We start from the raw sequence: 17,609 nt of genomic DNA, 5'->3' as shown, positions 1-17,609 counted from the left end.
AAATACACACATTAAACATCCACAATTACGAGTATTTTGAGGTGAAAATGAAATCTCTTACTGAACAAACATGTAACAGGTCACTTTATATTTTATTATGTTAAGAGCATTACACGAATAAACAGCGTTAAATACTGCCGGAGTGTCTGAAGAGCGTTAATAAAGGTTGAGACGAGCGTAACACTGAACGAACATGAAAACATCCTGAGAATGAGTGAAGCTCCACCTGTTTACACCACCACTCCTCGCACCCATCCGGCCTTCATCTTCTCCTTCTTCTTCCTCTCGTGATACTCAGACACCTTCCTGTGAAAGAACGCTATAGGAGAACGAGAACACGATCAGAAGACAAATGATGCATTCTGAATTCTCTCATTAAAAACAGCACTGTGCTGAATGCTGAAGTCCTGACGAACAAACTTGGCTCACTTTCTGGATATCATTTATTAAAAGCATATGTTTTTGTGCTGCTAAGATCACCCATGTGAAGTCTTGATTTTTAATGCACAAAAATGCATTGCAAAAATCATGTAAAACGGATTTTTTAAAAAAATTCAGACTTTTTTTCAGAACTTCAAAATATAAACTTACAGTTCTAACTTTTTTTTTTTCAAAATTCCAAAATATAAACTCGCAATTCAACTCGAAGTTCTGACTTTTTTCAAACTTCAAAAAACATACTCTCAATTCCGACTTTTTCGAAATTGCAAAATATAAACTCGCAATTCAGATTTTTTTATTCAGAACTTCAAAATATAAACTGGCAAATCTGACTTTTTTTTTTTTTCAAAATTACAAAGTATTAACTTGCAATTCAGACTTTTTATTTAATTACAAAATATATACTTGCAATTCTGACTTGGAAATTGCTAAACATAACTTTTTTTTTCAGAATGTCAAAGTATAAAGTCACAATTTAGACCTTTTTCTGAAATTGCAAAAATAAACTCGCAATTCAGATTTTTTTTATTCGGAACTTCCAAATATAAACTGGCAAATCTGACTTTTTTCTGAACTTCAAAATATAAACATCCTATTCAGACTTTTTTTTTTTTAAACTGCAAATATAAATTCGCAAATTAGACTTTTTCCGAAAATGCAAAATATAAACTCACAATTTAGACCTTTTTCTGAAATCACAAAATATAAACTCACAATTCTTTTAAAACTTTTTTTTTTTTTCAAAATTCCAAAATATAAACTCGCAATTCAGATTTTTTCATTCAGAACTTCAAAATATAAACTGGCAAATCTTTGACTTTTTTTTTTCAAAATTACAAAGTATTAACTTGCAATTCAGACTTTTTATTTAATTACAAAATATATACTTGCAATTCTGACTTCGAAATTGCTAAACATAACTTTTTTTATGACATTTTTTTCAGAATGTCAAAGTATAAACTCACAATTTAGACCTTTTTCTGAAATTGCAAAAATAAACTCGCAATTCAGATTTTTTTTTTATTCAGAACTTCCAAATATAAACTGGCAAATCTGACTTTATTTTCAAAATTCCAAAACATAAACTTGCAATTCCGACTTTTTTCTGAACTTCAAAATATAAACTTCCAATTCAAACTTTTTTTTTTAAATTGCAAATATAAATTCGCAAATTAGACTTTTTCCGAAAATGCAAAATATAAACTCGCAATTCTGACTTTTTTCTGAAATCACAAAATATAAACTCGCAATTCAGATGTTTTTGTCAGATCTTGAAAATATAAACTTTGAATTCTGACTTTTTTCAGAACCTCAAAATATTATCTTGCAATTCTGAACTTTTTTTATTTTTTTTTCAAAATTCCAAAATATTAACTCGCAATCCTGACTTTTTTCAGACCTTCAAAATATAAATTCACAATTCTGATCTTTTTTTTTTCCGAAAATGCAAAATAACTTGCCATTCAGATTTTTTTTTTTTTATAAACTCACAATTTAGACCTTTTTCTGGAATCACAAAATATAAACTTGCAATTCTGACTTTTTTCAGAACCTCAAAACATAAACTCGCAATTTAGACTTTTTTTTCGAAATTACAAAATATTAACTTGCAATTTACTTTTTTTTCAAATTACAAAATATATACTTGCAATTCTGACTAATCAAAATTGCTAAATATAAACAAAATTCAGACTTTTTTTGAAATCTCCAAAAATTAACTCGCAAATTCAGACATTTATTTTATTGTAAAATATAAACTCACAATTTAGAATTTTTGTCCAGAATTCTAAATTTCCCTCATAAAATGCTGTATTTTATTCAAAAATTTAACAATATAAATGAATAAGGTAATTACAACTTTTTAATCTCACAATTCTGACTTTTGTTTTCGAAATTGCAAATATAAACGTAATATTTAACGATTTTAAAAAAGTCTGAATTTTAACTTGCAATTCAGAGTTTTTTCATAACTTCAAGAGAAACTCGCAATTCAGACAGTTTTTTTTAATTGTAAAATATAAACTCACAATTTTGACTTTTTTTTTCCAGAATTCTGAATTTACGTCATAAAATTGTTTTTTTTAAACAACATAATAATAGAAATAAGGTAATTACGACTGTATCTCACAATTCTGATTTTTTTTTTACGAAATGACAAAATATAAACTTAATATTTAGCGATTTTAAAAAAAAATTTAACTTGCAATTCAGACAGTTTATTTAAATTTAACTTAAACTTTTTTTCTCAAAATTCTGAATTTCCGTCAAACAATTCTGTTTTTTTAAACAATATAACAATATAAATGAATAAGGCAATTACGACTTTTTTATCTCACAATTCTGAGGGTTTTTTCCCATCACAATTGCGACTTCTCAGAACGGCGACTTTAATTTTGCAATTCTGTCTTTATATCTAAGAAATTTGAGGAATTACAAAAAAGATTTTTGTTGTTCTTGGTTTGTTTTATTATTTTAAAAGATTGTTTATTTTTAATCCTGTGATGTATGTGTAAGTATCAGTTCATAAACTGGACAGCTTTAAAATGACAAAGTTATTCAAAAAGTTTCCTTAAAATGCTATTAGTCTGGAGCATTTAAATAAAAGAACAGATAAAGAATATCCCCACTGATAAAAACACATTCTGAAGATGTTTTGATATCTTTCCCAGTAAGAAAACATGATTGACCTCTGACTGGAAGTGTTAGTCTGAGCTTCTTAAACGGATGAGAAGGTGTGTGAAGCGTGTTTGTACCGTTAGGATTGGGCTGTGTTTCCTCTTCCTGAATGAACAGGTCAAACATCTGCGTCTGGATGAAGAGCCTGATGAAGTTGAGGTGTGACTTGTGCTCCACGGCCTTCAGGAAGCTCTTCTTGTGGAAGAGGCGCGTGTTCCCGCTTCTCCTGATGTGCTGCGAGAAGTGGCCCACGCTCTTGATGAAGACGGACAGGAAGGCCTCTGACACGAGCCGGTTCAGCTCCTCCGCCGCTGCCAGAACACACAACAACAGGAAGTTGAGCGGCGCTCTTACTGGAAGAGGTTAGCGCGCTAAGACCGAACTCACAGGAGTGGCGTGTGCGAGCGGACAGACGGGACAGCAGCTCCTCCTTCAGCTTCAGCGGCAGCAGAGACTCCTCGTCCCCCATCTGAAATCACATCAGCGTTACTGCATCTCACGCCGTTGCTATGCGGTTGCTAGGGTCTTCTGATTAAGTCATAGTTTAAGTCATAGTTAGTTATCTAAAAAAAAAAACACTCTAATTACATTATCTGAAACTACATTACAACATTTGTCAATGTCAACTTTAGACTGGCTTGAGAAAGCCTAGCCTGAAAGTTTAAAGCAGCTGTAAAAGCTTAGAAGTTTATACATATAGAACTTTATATAGAGAGATAAGATTATTAGCATGTTGCTAGCATGACCAGCAAGTTACTAGCATGTTTCTAGCATGATTAACAAATTACTAGCATGTTGCTAGTCTGTTTCTAGCATGTTATTAGCATGTTGCTAGTCTGTTTATAGCATGACCTGGAAGTCACTAACATGTTCCTAGTGTGTTTTTAACATGATTAATAAGTTACTAGCATGTTGCTAGTCTGTTTCTAGCATGTTATTAGCATGTTGCTAGTCTGTTTCTAGCATGTTATTAGCATGTTGCTAGTCTGTTTATAGCATGACCTGGAAGTCACTAACATGTTCCTAGTGTGTTTTTAACATGATTAATAAGTTACTAGCATGTTGCTAGTCTGTTTCTAGCATGTTATTAGCATGTTGCTAGTATGTTTCTAGCATGGTTAACATGTTTCCAGCATGTTGCTTGTCTGTTTATAGCATGACCTGGAAGTCACTAACATGTTCCTAGTATGTTTTTAACATGATTAATACGTTACTAGCATGTTGCTAGTCTGTTTCTAGCATGTTATTAGCATGTTGCTAGTGTGTTCCTAGCATGACTTGGAAGTCACTTACATGTTGCTAGTGTGTTTCTAGCATGATTAACAAGTTACTAGCATGTTCCTAGTATGTTTTTAACATGATTTATAAGTTACTAGCATGTTGCAAGTCTGTTTTTAACATGATAAATAACTTTCTAACATGTTATTAGCATGTTGCTAGTATGTTCCTAGCATGACTTGGAAGTCACTAACATGTTGCTAGTGTGTTTCTAGCATGATTAACAAGTTACAAGCATGTTGCTAGTCTATTTCTAACATGATTAGCACATTACTAAAAATGTTGCTAGTATGTTTCTAGCATGGTTAACATGTTTCCAGCATGTTGCTAGTATGTTTCTACCATGACTTGCAAGTCACTAGCATGTTTTTAGCATGATTAATGTGTTCCTAACATGATTAGCATGTTACTGGTATATTATTAACACGTTTTAGCATGACTAACAAGTTACTAGCATGTTGTTAACATGTCACTAGCTTGTTTGTAACATGATCAACATGTTACTAGCATGATTAGCATGTTGCTAGGTATGACTAACAAGTTGCTAGCATGATAAACATGTTACTTACAAGTTATTAGCATGTTTCTATCATTATTAACATGTTACTAAAATGATTAGCATGTTTCTAGCATAATCAGCAAGTTACTAGCATGACTAGCATATTATTAGTATGTTAACATGTTTTTAGCATTACTAACAAGTTGTTAGCAGGTTTCTAGCAAGATTAGCAAGTTAATAGCATGTCACTAGCATGTTTCTGGTATGGCTATCGAGTTGCTAACATGTTTCCAGCATTTTATGATGTTGCTAGTATGTTTCTAGCTTGATACTAGCATGATTAGCATGTTACTAACATTATTTGCGTATTATTAATGTTAACATGTTTTTAGAATTACTAACAAGTTGCTAGCATGTTTCTAGCATGATTAACATATTGTCAGCATTATTAACATGTTACTAACATGATTAACATTTTTTTAGCATAATTAGCAAAGGTACTAGAATGACTAGCATATTATTAGTATTTTAACATGTTTTAGCATTACTAACAAGTTAGCATGTTTTAGCATGATTAGCAAGTTACGAGTATGTTGCTAGCATGTTTCTAGCATGACTTGCAAGTCGTTAGCATGTTACTAGCTTGTTTGTAGCATAATTACCATGTTACTAACATGATTAGCATGTCACCAGCATGTTTCTTGTATGGCTATCAAGTTGCGAACATGTTTCCAGCATTTTATGATGTTGCTAGCATGTTTCTAACATGACTTTGACATCACTTACATGTTGCTGATGTGTTTCTAGCATGATTAGCATGTTGTTAGTATGTGTCTAACATGACTTGCAAGTCACTACCATGTTCCTACATTGATTAGCATGTTACTGGTATGCTAACATGTTTTCGTTTATGATTAACAAGTTACTAGCATGTTGCTAGCATGTTACAAGCTTGTTTCTAGCTTGATTAGCAAGTTACTAGCATGATTAGCATGTCGCTAGCATGCTTTTTGACATGATTAGCATTTTACTAGCATGTTTCTAGCATGTTACTAGCATGATTATTAAGTTACTAGCAATGCTGTAGTCGCTAGGCTAGGCTAGATAGTTAAATAGATTATTAAATAAATATTAGATCGAATGGAAGTTTAAATGGATTAGAAATAGTTGATAGAAGGGAAGCTTGATTTATTCTCAACGAATTCTGGCAGTTTAAATTTGAATTTTGACAGTTGGAGTTTGAATTTTGACAGTTGGAGTTTGAATTTTGACAGTTGGAGTTTGAATTTTGACAGTTGGAGTTTGAATAGTGTTGATCATTTGAACATTCCAAGCTTTCTCAGTTATCTGTAATCAGTAATGGATTACTTTTTGTAATCTATAGGTGGATGAAATAACAAACAAACAGCAAACACAGTAAGGAAACATGAAGGGAGTAAATGAGAGGAAGTGTTTGTGTGTGAGACTCACTCTGGTGATGAATTTAGTTTGTACTCCAGGCGTCAGATCCACGATCATCAACTGAGACACAAACACAATCATCAGCATGAGGAGTTTATAACTGCTGGTTAGTAATGATCATGTTTGAGTGAGAGACTGACGTCGCTGTGGTCCGTCAGCAGCTCCAGCATGTTCTTCTGGACTCCCAGCAGGTACGGCGTCGGCGCTGAACACACGTCGATCAGAACCGTAGGAACGATGGAGATGAAGGTGTGCTGCCACACGAACGGATACAGCAGAGCCGCGACTGCGTGAACTACCTGAGACAGAGTGCTGCACACAACACACCTAATATTCATTTCACACAACTCAAACAACATCACTGTGTTTTACAGTAAATATATATTTTTAAATCATCATTATTACAAAACAACTTCAAAAAATTAATATAATTATATAAAAATCTGATATTTTTTTGTATCATTACTGTTTTTAATAATTCTATCATTAATTTAACGATCGTAAATATTACAAAATATTTAAATCTGATGATTAATATTATAATTATAAATATTTCAATGTTTTTATTAATCAAAATAATAATAATAAATGTTTAGTAAAATAATAAATAGATAATAATAGTATACATGTTATAATAAATAATTCTAACATAATAATGATAAAGAAATAATTTCTTAAAAACATTTTCATATTTTTTACTTTTAAATGTTATCGCTAATAATTATTCACAATAAACAAATAATTATAAAAAAATAATTTATTAAAACATATATATTTTTTTCCGGTATTAAATATTCTAATATGAATACTTTATATTTAATAGTTAATTATAAAGTTTTTTTATTAGAACAAATAAACTAAAAATAAATTATTTTAAATGATAAAATAATGTTAAAATTATATTAAATATTACATTTAATGTAGTATTAAATATTAGTAACATGCGGACATGCTAACATGCTAGTAACTTGCTAATGATGTTAAAAAAGTGTTAATAACTTGCTAATCATGCTAACAACATGCTAGAAACTTTCTAATCATACTAACAACATGCTAGTTACATGCTAATCATGTTAGAAACCTTCTAACCATGCTAGAATCATGATAATAGCACGCTAGTAACTTGGAAATCATTCTAACAACATGCTAACCATGTTAGAAAAATGCTAAACAAGACAACATGCTAATCATGCTAGAAACCTACTAATGATGTTAAAAATGTGCTATTAACTTGTTAATCATGCTAACAATATGCTAGTAACTTTCTAATCATGCTAACATGCTAGTAACATGCTAATCTTGTTGGAAACCTAATCATGCTAGAATCATGTTAGTAACGCACTAGTAACTTGGAAATCATGCCAACAACATGCTAGTAACTTTCTAATCATGCTAACAACATGCTAGTTACATGCTAATCACGTTAGAAACCTTTTAACCATGCTAGAATCATGATAGTAGCGCACTAGTAACTTGGAAATCAACAACATGCTAACCATGTTAGAAACATGCTGAACATGCCAACATGCTAATCATGCTAGAAATATGCTAATCATGCCAACAACATGCTATCATGCTAGAAACCTACTAATTATGTTAAAAATGTGCTAATAACTTGTTAATCATGCTAACAACATGCTAGTAACTTTCTAATCATGCTAACATGCTAGTAACATGCTAATCTTGTTGGAAACCTAAACATGCTAACAACATGTTAGCAACATGTTAGTAACATGCTAATCATGCTAACAACATGCTATAAACATGCTAGTTACATGCTAATCATGTTAAAAACATTCTAATCATGCTAAAATCATGATAGTAGCGTGCTAGTAACTTGGAAGTCATGCTAACAACATGCTAATCATGCTAGAAGCTTGCTAATGATGTTAAAAATCTGCTAATAATTTGCTAATAATGCTAATAACTTGCTAATGATGTTACAAATATGTTAATAACTTGTTAATCATGCTAACAACATGCTAGTAACTTATCTAATTATGTTTACAACACGCTAGTAACCTGCTAATCTTGCTAGAAAATGGTCCAGTAACTTGCTAATCATGCTAACAACATGTTAATCATGCTAAAAACTTGCTAATGATGTTAAAAATGTGCTAATAACTTGCTAATCATGCTAACAACATGCTAGTAACTTTCTAATCATGCTAACATGCTAGTAACATGCTAATCTTGTTGGAAACCTAATCATGCTAGAATCATGTTAGTAACGCACTAGTAACTTGGAAATCATGCCAACAACATGCTAGTAACTTTCTAATCATGCTAACAACATGCTATAAACATGCTAGTTACATGCTAATCATGTTAAAAACATTCTAATCATGCTAGAATCATGTTAGTAACGCACTAGTAACTTGGAAATCATGCCAACAACATGCTAGTAACTTGATAATCATGCTAACAACATGCTATAAACATGCTAGTTACATGCTAATCATGTTAAAAACATTCTAATCATGCTAGAATCATGATAGTAGCGCGCTAGTAACTTGGAAATCATGCTAACAACATGCTAACCATGTTAGAAACATGCCAACAACATGCTAATCATGCTACAAGCTTGCTAATGTTGTTAAAAATCTGCTAATAATTTGCTAATCATGCTAGAAACTTGCTATTGATGTTACAAATATGCTAGTAACTTATCTAATTATGTTTACAACATGCTAATCATGCTAGAAATATGCTAATCATGTTAGAAACATGCTAATCATGCCAACAACATGCTATCATGCTAGAAACTTGCAAATCATGCTAACAACATGTGAGTGACATGCTAACCATGTTAGAAGCATGCTAGCAACAATTACTATAATAAAATACCTTTTCTAGTTATTTTAATCATCATAGCAACCGACAAAGTTAAAGTTAAAGGTATTTATAACGGGGAAAAAAATTATGTGATTTTATAATTGATTTTATAAAGGTAAATAAAATTAAATTATTTTTTATTTTAAAATAAGTTTATGAGGAATGTGTGACGTTTAAAATCGATTGTGCCAAGTATAAATATGTGCGTCTGCGCTCTGATTGGCTGCGCTGCTCACCTGAGCTGGTCAGAGATGAAGATGATTCGTCGCTCCATGACGACGGCGGCGAACACCATCAGCAGCTCCTCGTGGCTCAAGCAGCGGAAGAGCGAGCGGAAGTCCACGTGTTCCAGCCAGGACTCAGCGGGCCGCGTCAGACGGATGATCTGAGATCAGACCGCTGTTATCTGGAGACATCATCATCTACACACACTTCAGACGCACACTCACCTCTGTCCCGGAGTCAGGGATGAAGCTGCTGACGGTGACCGTGTTTCCCGGAGCCGGTAACGGAGACTCCCGCAGGCTCTGCATGAACGGGTAGATCATGGCTTTGGAGATCTGCCGCCGCTTCTCCACCTCGTCGAAGATCTGAGCAACACACAAGAGTCAGCGCTGAACCGTCGGAGGAGGAGTGTCTGTGTGTGTTTGTTCCCTCACCTTTGAGAAGAGTCCGAAACACGCCACATGACTGATGATGCAGTACGCCTCCGGAACACGAGCGCCACGCCCATCCGGCTGAACCAATAGAGAGAGAGAGCTCATTAATTATTCAGCAGCACTCTCATTATATATTAATGACTTCAGCTCGCTACAAACACGTTAACAAATAACTATTAAAAACTTACGATTAACATAATGTTGTTTGTTATACATACTGTTCTTTATTTTTAATCGTTATAATTACTAGATACTATATTTAATGCACATATGCGATATATATTACATCCTTAGTAATTTTAAACTTCCGAAATGTTTAAATATTCTACATTTAATCATTCGTAATTATTATAGTAAGTTTATGGGAAATGATAAAAACAAATATTAACAATTAATAAAAAACTTGTAATTTAAAAATTAATTTAATTCTAAATGTGTTTAATTTAATATTTTTAAATATTCTAAAATATTTCGTATTTGATCGTTCTTAATTATTACGACAAGTATTTGAAGAATAATTAAAAATAACTGTTAAAAACGTGATTTACCTTGTGAGAATAAAAAGATACAAACGTTTTTCATTATAAATATTTTTATTGATTCTAGCATGTTGTTATCTTATAATATATTTCATGTTTATTATCTATTATTATTATTAAGTATAAATATTGCATTTTCAATATTCTTAACATTTTGGTATTTTAAATGTTGGGAAATATGTCATGTTAAGTAAAAATATTGCTGAAAATAAACTTTAATTATAAACATTTTCAATATTTTAATATTCATTATTATAATTCATTTTAATGTTCATTATTACTAATTACTAAATAATTCAATGCACGATAAAAAGTAAATATTATGACCACAAAAAGTTATGACTTACAATTTTTTTTGTTAAATAATTACAAGATAAAATAAATGACAACTTTAAAAAGTTCAAATTATGACTAAATTATATAAAAAGTCAAAATTATGACTTAAAAAAATGATGATTTAAAATTTAAATTATGAGACAAAGTCAAAATTATGACTTAAAAGTTTAAATTATGACTTGTTGAAGTCATAATTAGGAGATAAAAGTCAAAATTATAAGATAAAAAGTAGTAATTATGACTGGCCTAAGTCATAATTACATGATTAAATGTCGAAATTATGAGACAAAATGTCAAAATTTAAGATTTAAGTTTAAATCATGGCTTAAAAAAGTTGAAAAATATGACAAAAAAAATTTAAATTATGAGACAAAAAGTCAAAATTATAATATGTAACATTTAAAATTTTCATATTCTACAATATTCTAATATATTTCATATTTAATTATTGTAAGTATAAATTTTCTAATTCAAAAATTAATTAAAAATTACAGTACTTTGTTTATTTTTAATCAGAATGACTAAATATTATAGAATATTTAACATAGGTGATTTATATACTTTTTTATTTATTTTTTATTTATTTATTTTTTTTATTTATTTTTTATTTATATATTTTATTTATATATTTTTATATTTTAAACTTAATATTTTTACATTTTATAATACATTTCAGTTACCAATTATCCATTAATATGATAACTATAAATATTCTACATTAACTCCTAATTCTACTCTAAATAATGAAGAATGTTTAAAATATGATTAACATTATCATTGCAGAGTGAAATTCTAATTATAACCATTAAATACTACAATATATTTGAATAACACGTGCAGTAATTATATTAAATGTGACATTTTACATAACATTCTAATCCTGTGATATTTGTCCTGTGGATATTGAGGTATATTTAATAATGACTGAGGTTCACCAGCAGCCTCCTGCAGTATCCGTTCCTCCTGCTGCCATCCACTTCAGTCAGAACGAAGGAGAAGGTCTCGCTGCAGAGAGTCAATAAATCATCAACACACATGTCCTCCAGATCAAGAGTCCGACAATAAAACGCTGTCATTCTGAAATCCAGACCCACACCTGCGGTCTCTGCACTTGGCCACTTGACTACTGATATGACGCATGTCCTGTTTTTGGCTCAAGTGTTGAGGTGGGCTTGAAGACCACAAGTGTGTGTGGAACTTTTCTCAACACCTGATGGACCAAACACCAAATACTGTTGAAAAAATGCCCCCGGAGATATTACATAATTACATGATTAAATGTCGAAATTATGAATTAAAAACAGTTTTGAGAAATTATGAGACGTAAAAGTCAATTAGGAGATAAAAGTCAAAACTATGAGATTAAAAAGTCAAAATAATGACTGTCATAATCACATGATACAGTTGAAACTATGAGACAAAGTCAAATTTATGACTTAAAAGTTAAAATTATGACTTAGGTCTTAATTATAAGATAAAAATTCTAATTTATGACTTAGTTGCATTTAAAGTTGAAATTATAATTTTAAAAAGTCAAAATTATAACTTGTGTCATAATTACATGTTAAAAAATCTTTTAAAAAGTTTAAATTATGAGGCAAATAATGACTTAAAAAAATTTAAATTATGAGACAAAACTTATGAGACAATAAAGTCAAAATTGGGACTTAAAGTTAAAATTATGACTTAAATCATAATTATAAGATAAAAATTCAAATTTATGACTTAAAGTTGAAATTATAATTTTAAAAAGTCAAAATTATGACTTGTGTCATAATTACATGATAAAAAGAAACTTTAAAAAGTTGTAATTATAAGTCAAAATTGGGACTTAAAAAGTTGAAATTATGGCACAAAAATTATGAGACAAAAAAAGTCAAAATAAGGAATTAAAATTGAAATTATGAGACAAAAAAAGTCAAAATAAGGAATTAAAATTGAAATTATGAGACAAAAAAAGTCAAAATTGGGACTTAAAAAGTTGAAATTATGAGACAAATTATGAGACAAAAAAGTCAAAATTGGGACTTAAAGTTAAAATTATGACTTAAGTCATAATTATAAGATAAAAATTCTAATTTATGACTTAAAGTTGAAATTACAATTTCAAAAAGTCAAAATTATGACTTGTGTCATAATTACATGATAAAAAGAAACTTTAAAAAGTTAAAATTATGATGCAAATAATGACATAAAAAGTTGAAATTATGAGACAAATTATGAGACAAAAAGTCAAAATTATGAATTAAATTTGAAATTATGAAACAAAAAATGAGACAAAAAAATCAAAATTAGGAATTTAAAGTTGAAATTATGAGACAAAAAAGTCAAAATTGGGACTTAAAGTTTAAATTATGATTAAAGTCATAATTATAAGATAAAAATTCAAATTTATGACTTAAAGTTGAAATTATAATATTAAAAAGTCAAAATTATGACTTGTGTCAATTACATGATAAAAAGAAACTTTAAAAAGTTGAAATTATGAGGCAAATGACGACTTAAAAAGTTGAAATTATGAGACAAAAATTATGAGACAAAAAATATAAAATTAGGAATTAAAGTTGAAATGATGAGACAAAGAAGTCAAAATTGGGACTTAAAGTTGAACTTATAACTTTAAAAAAATTGAAATTATGAGACAAAAAAGTCAAAATTGTGACTTAAAAAGTTGAAATTGTGAGACAAAGTCAAAATTTTGAATTAAAAAGTTGAAATTATGACTTAAAAATGTTGAAATTATGAGACAAAAAGTTGAAATTATGACTTAATGTTGAAATTATGAGTTAAAGTTGAAATTATGAAATAAAAAGTTTAAATAATTTTAAAAGTTGAAATTATGACTTAATGTTGAAATTATGACTTAAAAATGTTGAAATTATGAGATAAAAAGTTGAAATAATTTTTAAAAAGTTGAAATTATGACAAAAATGTTGAAATTATGATTTAAAGTTGAAATTATGAGATAAAAAGTTGAAATAATTTTAAAAAGTTGAAATTATGACTTAAAGTTGAAATTATGAGAAAGAGTTGAAATAATTTTAAAAAGTTGAAATGACTTAATGTTGAAATTATGAGACAAAAAATTGAAATTATGACTTAATGTTGAAATTATGACTTAATGTTGAAATTATGAGATAAAAAGTTTAAATAATTTTAAAAAGTTGAAATTATGACTTAAAAATGTTGAAATTATGACTTAAAGTTGAAATTATGAGATAAAAAGTTGAAATAATTTTAAAAAGTTGAAATTATGACTTAAAATTTTTTAAATTATGACTTAAAGTTGAAATTATGATTTAAAATTGAAATTATGAGATAAAAAGTTTAAATTATAATTTTAAAGTCAAAATTATAACTTACAACAAATTGAAATTATGACTTAAGTCATAATTACAAGATAAAAAATTAAAATTATGGTTTAGGATTGAGTGTGCATTAAGGGCACTGCCCTTTGGCGTGTTTGAGACCCTGCACACCTACTTCCTGTCCAAGACCACAAATGTGGATATATCTGGACAGGTTTAGAGAATGTGGAGTGACTGGTGATTGGTGTTAATGACGGAACGTTCTGCCTTCATTGAAGTCTTTAATGGCAATCAGAGCCGCTGGTGTTTGATCAACAGCTCAGTCTTGCAGCTCCTGCAGGCGTTTGCAGTTTCCATCAGCGTCGGTGTGCAAAAGTGTGAAAATGATGCATTTGTGGTTGGAGCAGAGGTGAAAGTGTCAAACCGGATGAGTGTGTTTAGTGTGTGGTTGTACCTGCTGTATTCAGTCAGAGGAGCCCAGTTGATTCCTTCCGGGAAACAGAAGAGATGAGCGGCCTTCATACACTTCTCCTCTTCCTCACGCTGCACACGCCCCATCACCTCACGCTACACACACACACACACACACATTCATTATTCTTACAAATATTATTAATTATTCATTAAAATGACATTTATTAATAAATGTAAGTGTACAAATAGTAATTATATAACTAATGTGAATATTTGTCTCAAAAATATCAAAATGCTTAAATATTCGTAAATATTTAAAATACATAATGCGTTTTTATTTTGATTAAATATGAAAAAATAGCCCCCTACAAAAAAAAAATATATATACACACATACATACAGTAATATATATATATATATATATATATATATATATATATATATATATATATATACTAGCATGATCAACAAGTTACTAGCATGTTACTAACATGATTAGCAAGTCACTAGCATGTTACTACCATGATAAGCACATTATTATCATGTTACTAGTATGATTAACAAGTTACTAGCATGTTTCTAGTATGGTTAACATGTCACTAGCATATTGCTAGCATGGTTAACATGTTACTAGCATGATTAGCAAGTCACTAGCATATTACTACCATGATAAGCACATTATTATCATGTTACTAGTATGATTAACAAGTTACTAGCATGTTTCTAGTATGGTTAACATGTCACTAGCATATTGCTAGCATGGTTAACATGTTACTAGCATGATTAGCAAGTCACTAGCATATTACTACCATGATAAGCACATTATTATCATGTTACTAGTATGATTAACAAGTTACTAGCATGTTTCTAGTATGGTTAACATGTCACTAGCATATTGCTAGCATGGTTAACATGTTACTAGCATGATTAGCAAGTCAATAGCATGTTACTACCATGATAAGCACATTATTATCATGTTACTAGTATGATTAACAAGTTACTAGCATGTTTCTAGTATGGTTAACATGTCACTAGCATATTGCTAGCATGGTTAACATGTTACTAGCATGATTAGCAAGTCACTAGCATGTTACTACCATGATAAGCACATTATTATCATGTTACTAGTATGATTAACAAGTTACTAGCATGTTTCTAGTATGGTTAACATGTCACTAGCATATTGCTAGCATGGTTAACATGTTACTAGCATGATTAGCAAGTCAATAGCATGTTACTACCATGATAAGCACATTATTATCATGTTACTAGTATGATTAACAAGTTACTAGCATGTTTCTAGTATGGTTAACATGTCACTAGCATATTGCTAGCATGGTTAACATGTTACTAGCATGATTAGCAAGTCACTAGCATGTTACTACCATGATAAGCACATTATTATCATGTTACTAGTATGATTAACAAGTTACTAGCATGTTTCTAGTATGGTTAACATGTCACTAGCATATTGCTAGCATGGTTAACATGTTACTAGCATGATTAGCAAGTCACTAGCATGTTACTACCATGATAAGCACATTATTATCATGTTACTAGTATGATTAGCAAGTTACTAACATGTTTCTAGTATGATTAGCATGTCACTAGCTTGTTGCTACCATGATTAGCAAATTATTAGCATGTTACTAGCATGATTCACATTTTGTTAACATTATTTTTGATAAATTAGTCTGTTTGGATTATAATTATAGTTCATAGTAGGGCAGTTTGATTGAGTCTCAATGGATTGTGGGAGTTTTGACAGTTAGAGTTTGAATTTTGTCAGTTGGAGTTTGAATAGCGTTGGCTCATTTGAACATTCCCTCAATGTAAGTCTATGGGATTTTTCCCAGTTTTAATTGGCATTTTCAGGAAAACCGTAAGTCCGATCAATCTGAAAATATACAGCACACCCGGTCAGATCAGTCTGAAGATATGAGCCGAGTTTGGAGTTTGTAGAGTTAAAGCTCTAGGAGCAGGAGCAGTCAGAAAATTGCGTCTCAGAGGTTTAAGACGGATTTCGGTCAACTGTCTTTCTCAAGATGGCCGTCAAGACTGGTTTTGTGGTCCAGGGTGACATGTGTGTGTTTGTGTGTGTTTGGTCTGACCTTGGGGAACTGGTAGGTGATGTGGGGCTCGTAACCTTCCTCGTTTCTCTTCTTCCTCAGACTGACCACCAGCAGATACTCGAAGAAGCGCTGACCCGTGTGACGGCTCTCCCGTCCTGCAGGAGGCGCCGCGGCTGGAGCCGGATACGCACCGGGATCAGAAGAGCTGCGCTCTGAACACAAACACAACACACACACGTGTGACATTACCGACTTCTGAGAAACACGTGTCACAAACCACAAACAGAACAATGAGCAGGTGAGCGCCTCACAAACACACTTTGTGCTCAGAAAACCACAGAGGAAACGGCACTGGAACATCTGACTGCAAACTCACATCTGAGACATTAGAGAACAGAGAACCAGCTCTGAACACAGTCAACCACAATCAGAGCACTTCACCTCTACACAGACTCCTCAACAACGAAATCAAGACACTTACTGATTAAAAACACACTGGCTACTATAGGAGCTAACTGTGTTGTGAATGCTGTTTCGCATGGACTTTAATCACAAACACATGCTGATCTGATTCCTTAACTCTTCACCATCAGATTTATATTTACAGACTCTGGAAAACTGACTAAATATGCTCTCAAAGATTAAATTAAGACATAAATATATATTTTATATATCATATGTTTACTGAGACTTAAATAAAATTGTTTAAAAAAAGAAAAACTTGAAAAACATAAATATATAAATTATGACAATATCATTTACATTTATATATTAATATTTAATATTTTTCACCTACATAAATACATTTTTTTTATTAAGAAAAAATACACAAAAACAAATGACATGCAAATTTGTAAATTTATTTGGCATGTTCTGTATTTATATAATCATTAAAACATAATATAATATATATTTTGTTTTAATATTTTATAAAACAAAACCAAGTAGTTAATATTTTATTTATGTAATATAATTTTGATTTATTTTACTAAAATAATACAATGTAAACTGCAATATAAAAATCCAATAGTTTTTTTGTAATTTGAAAATTTTATGTAATGTTTTATTTTTAATAATATTAATATTAATAC

General features: G+C 30.4%; 2 protein-coding genes across 2 annotated transcripts in view; both read right to left on the bottom strand.

The window, feature by feature from the left end:
* Nucleotides 1-85: 85 nt before the first annotated feature.
* On the bottom strand, nt 86-16,764 carry LOC141337919 (DENN domain-containing protein 2D-like). Its single transcript, XM_073843495.1, has 11 exons — nt 16,558-16,764; nt 14,487-14,599; nt 11,660-11,729; nt 9,850-9,927; nt 9,640-9,780; nt 9,427-9,575; nt 6,496-6,667; nt 6,365-6,415; nt 3,505-3,586; nt 3,195-3,428; nt 86-319 (listed from the first exon to the last, which is right to left on the bottom strand). Exons 1-11 carry the CDS (start codon nt 16,762-16,764, stop codon nt 231-233), a joined length of 1,386 nt encoding a protein of 461 aa, XP_073699596.1. The 3' UTR covers nt 86-230.
* Nucleotides 16,765-16,904: 140 nt separating this feature from the next.
* The window catches only part of LOC141337918 (serine/threonine-protein kinase 38-like), a 19,199-nt gene continuing 18,494 nt past the window's right edge, over nt 16,905-17,609 (bottom strand). Inside the window, exon 13 of the mRNA XM_073843494.1 lies at nt 16,905-16,925. Within this exon, the coding sequence (XP_073699595.1) occupies nt 16,905-16,925 (21 nt within the window). The remainder of the gene's footprint in view (nt 16,926-17,609) is intronic.

Source organism: Garra rufa, chromosome 7 (assembly GCF_049309525.1).
Source record: "Garra rufa chromosome 7, GarRuf1.0, whole genome shotgun sequence".
Classification (NCBI taxonomy): Eukaryota; Metazoa; Chordata; class Actinopteri; order Cypriniformes; family Cyprinidae; genus Garra; species Garra rufa.
This window is presented reverse-complemented; position numbering and strand designations above follow the sequence as displayed.

Coding starts and splice junctions, on each gene's coding strand:
- LOC141337919 (XM_073843495.1), bottom strand. CDS start 16,764: ATGTCACACGTGTGTGTGTTGTGTTTGTGTTCAGAGCGCAGCTCTTCT. Junction 9,928..11,659: donor GATACTGCAGGAGGCTGCTG/GTGAACCTCAGT, acceptor CTATTGGTTCAG/CCGGATGGGCGTGGCGCTCG. Junction 9,781..9,849: donor GTTTCGGACTCTTCTCAAAG/GTGAGGGAACAA, acceptor TGTGTTGCTCAG/ATCTTCGACGAGGTGGAGAA.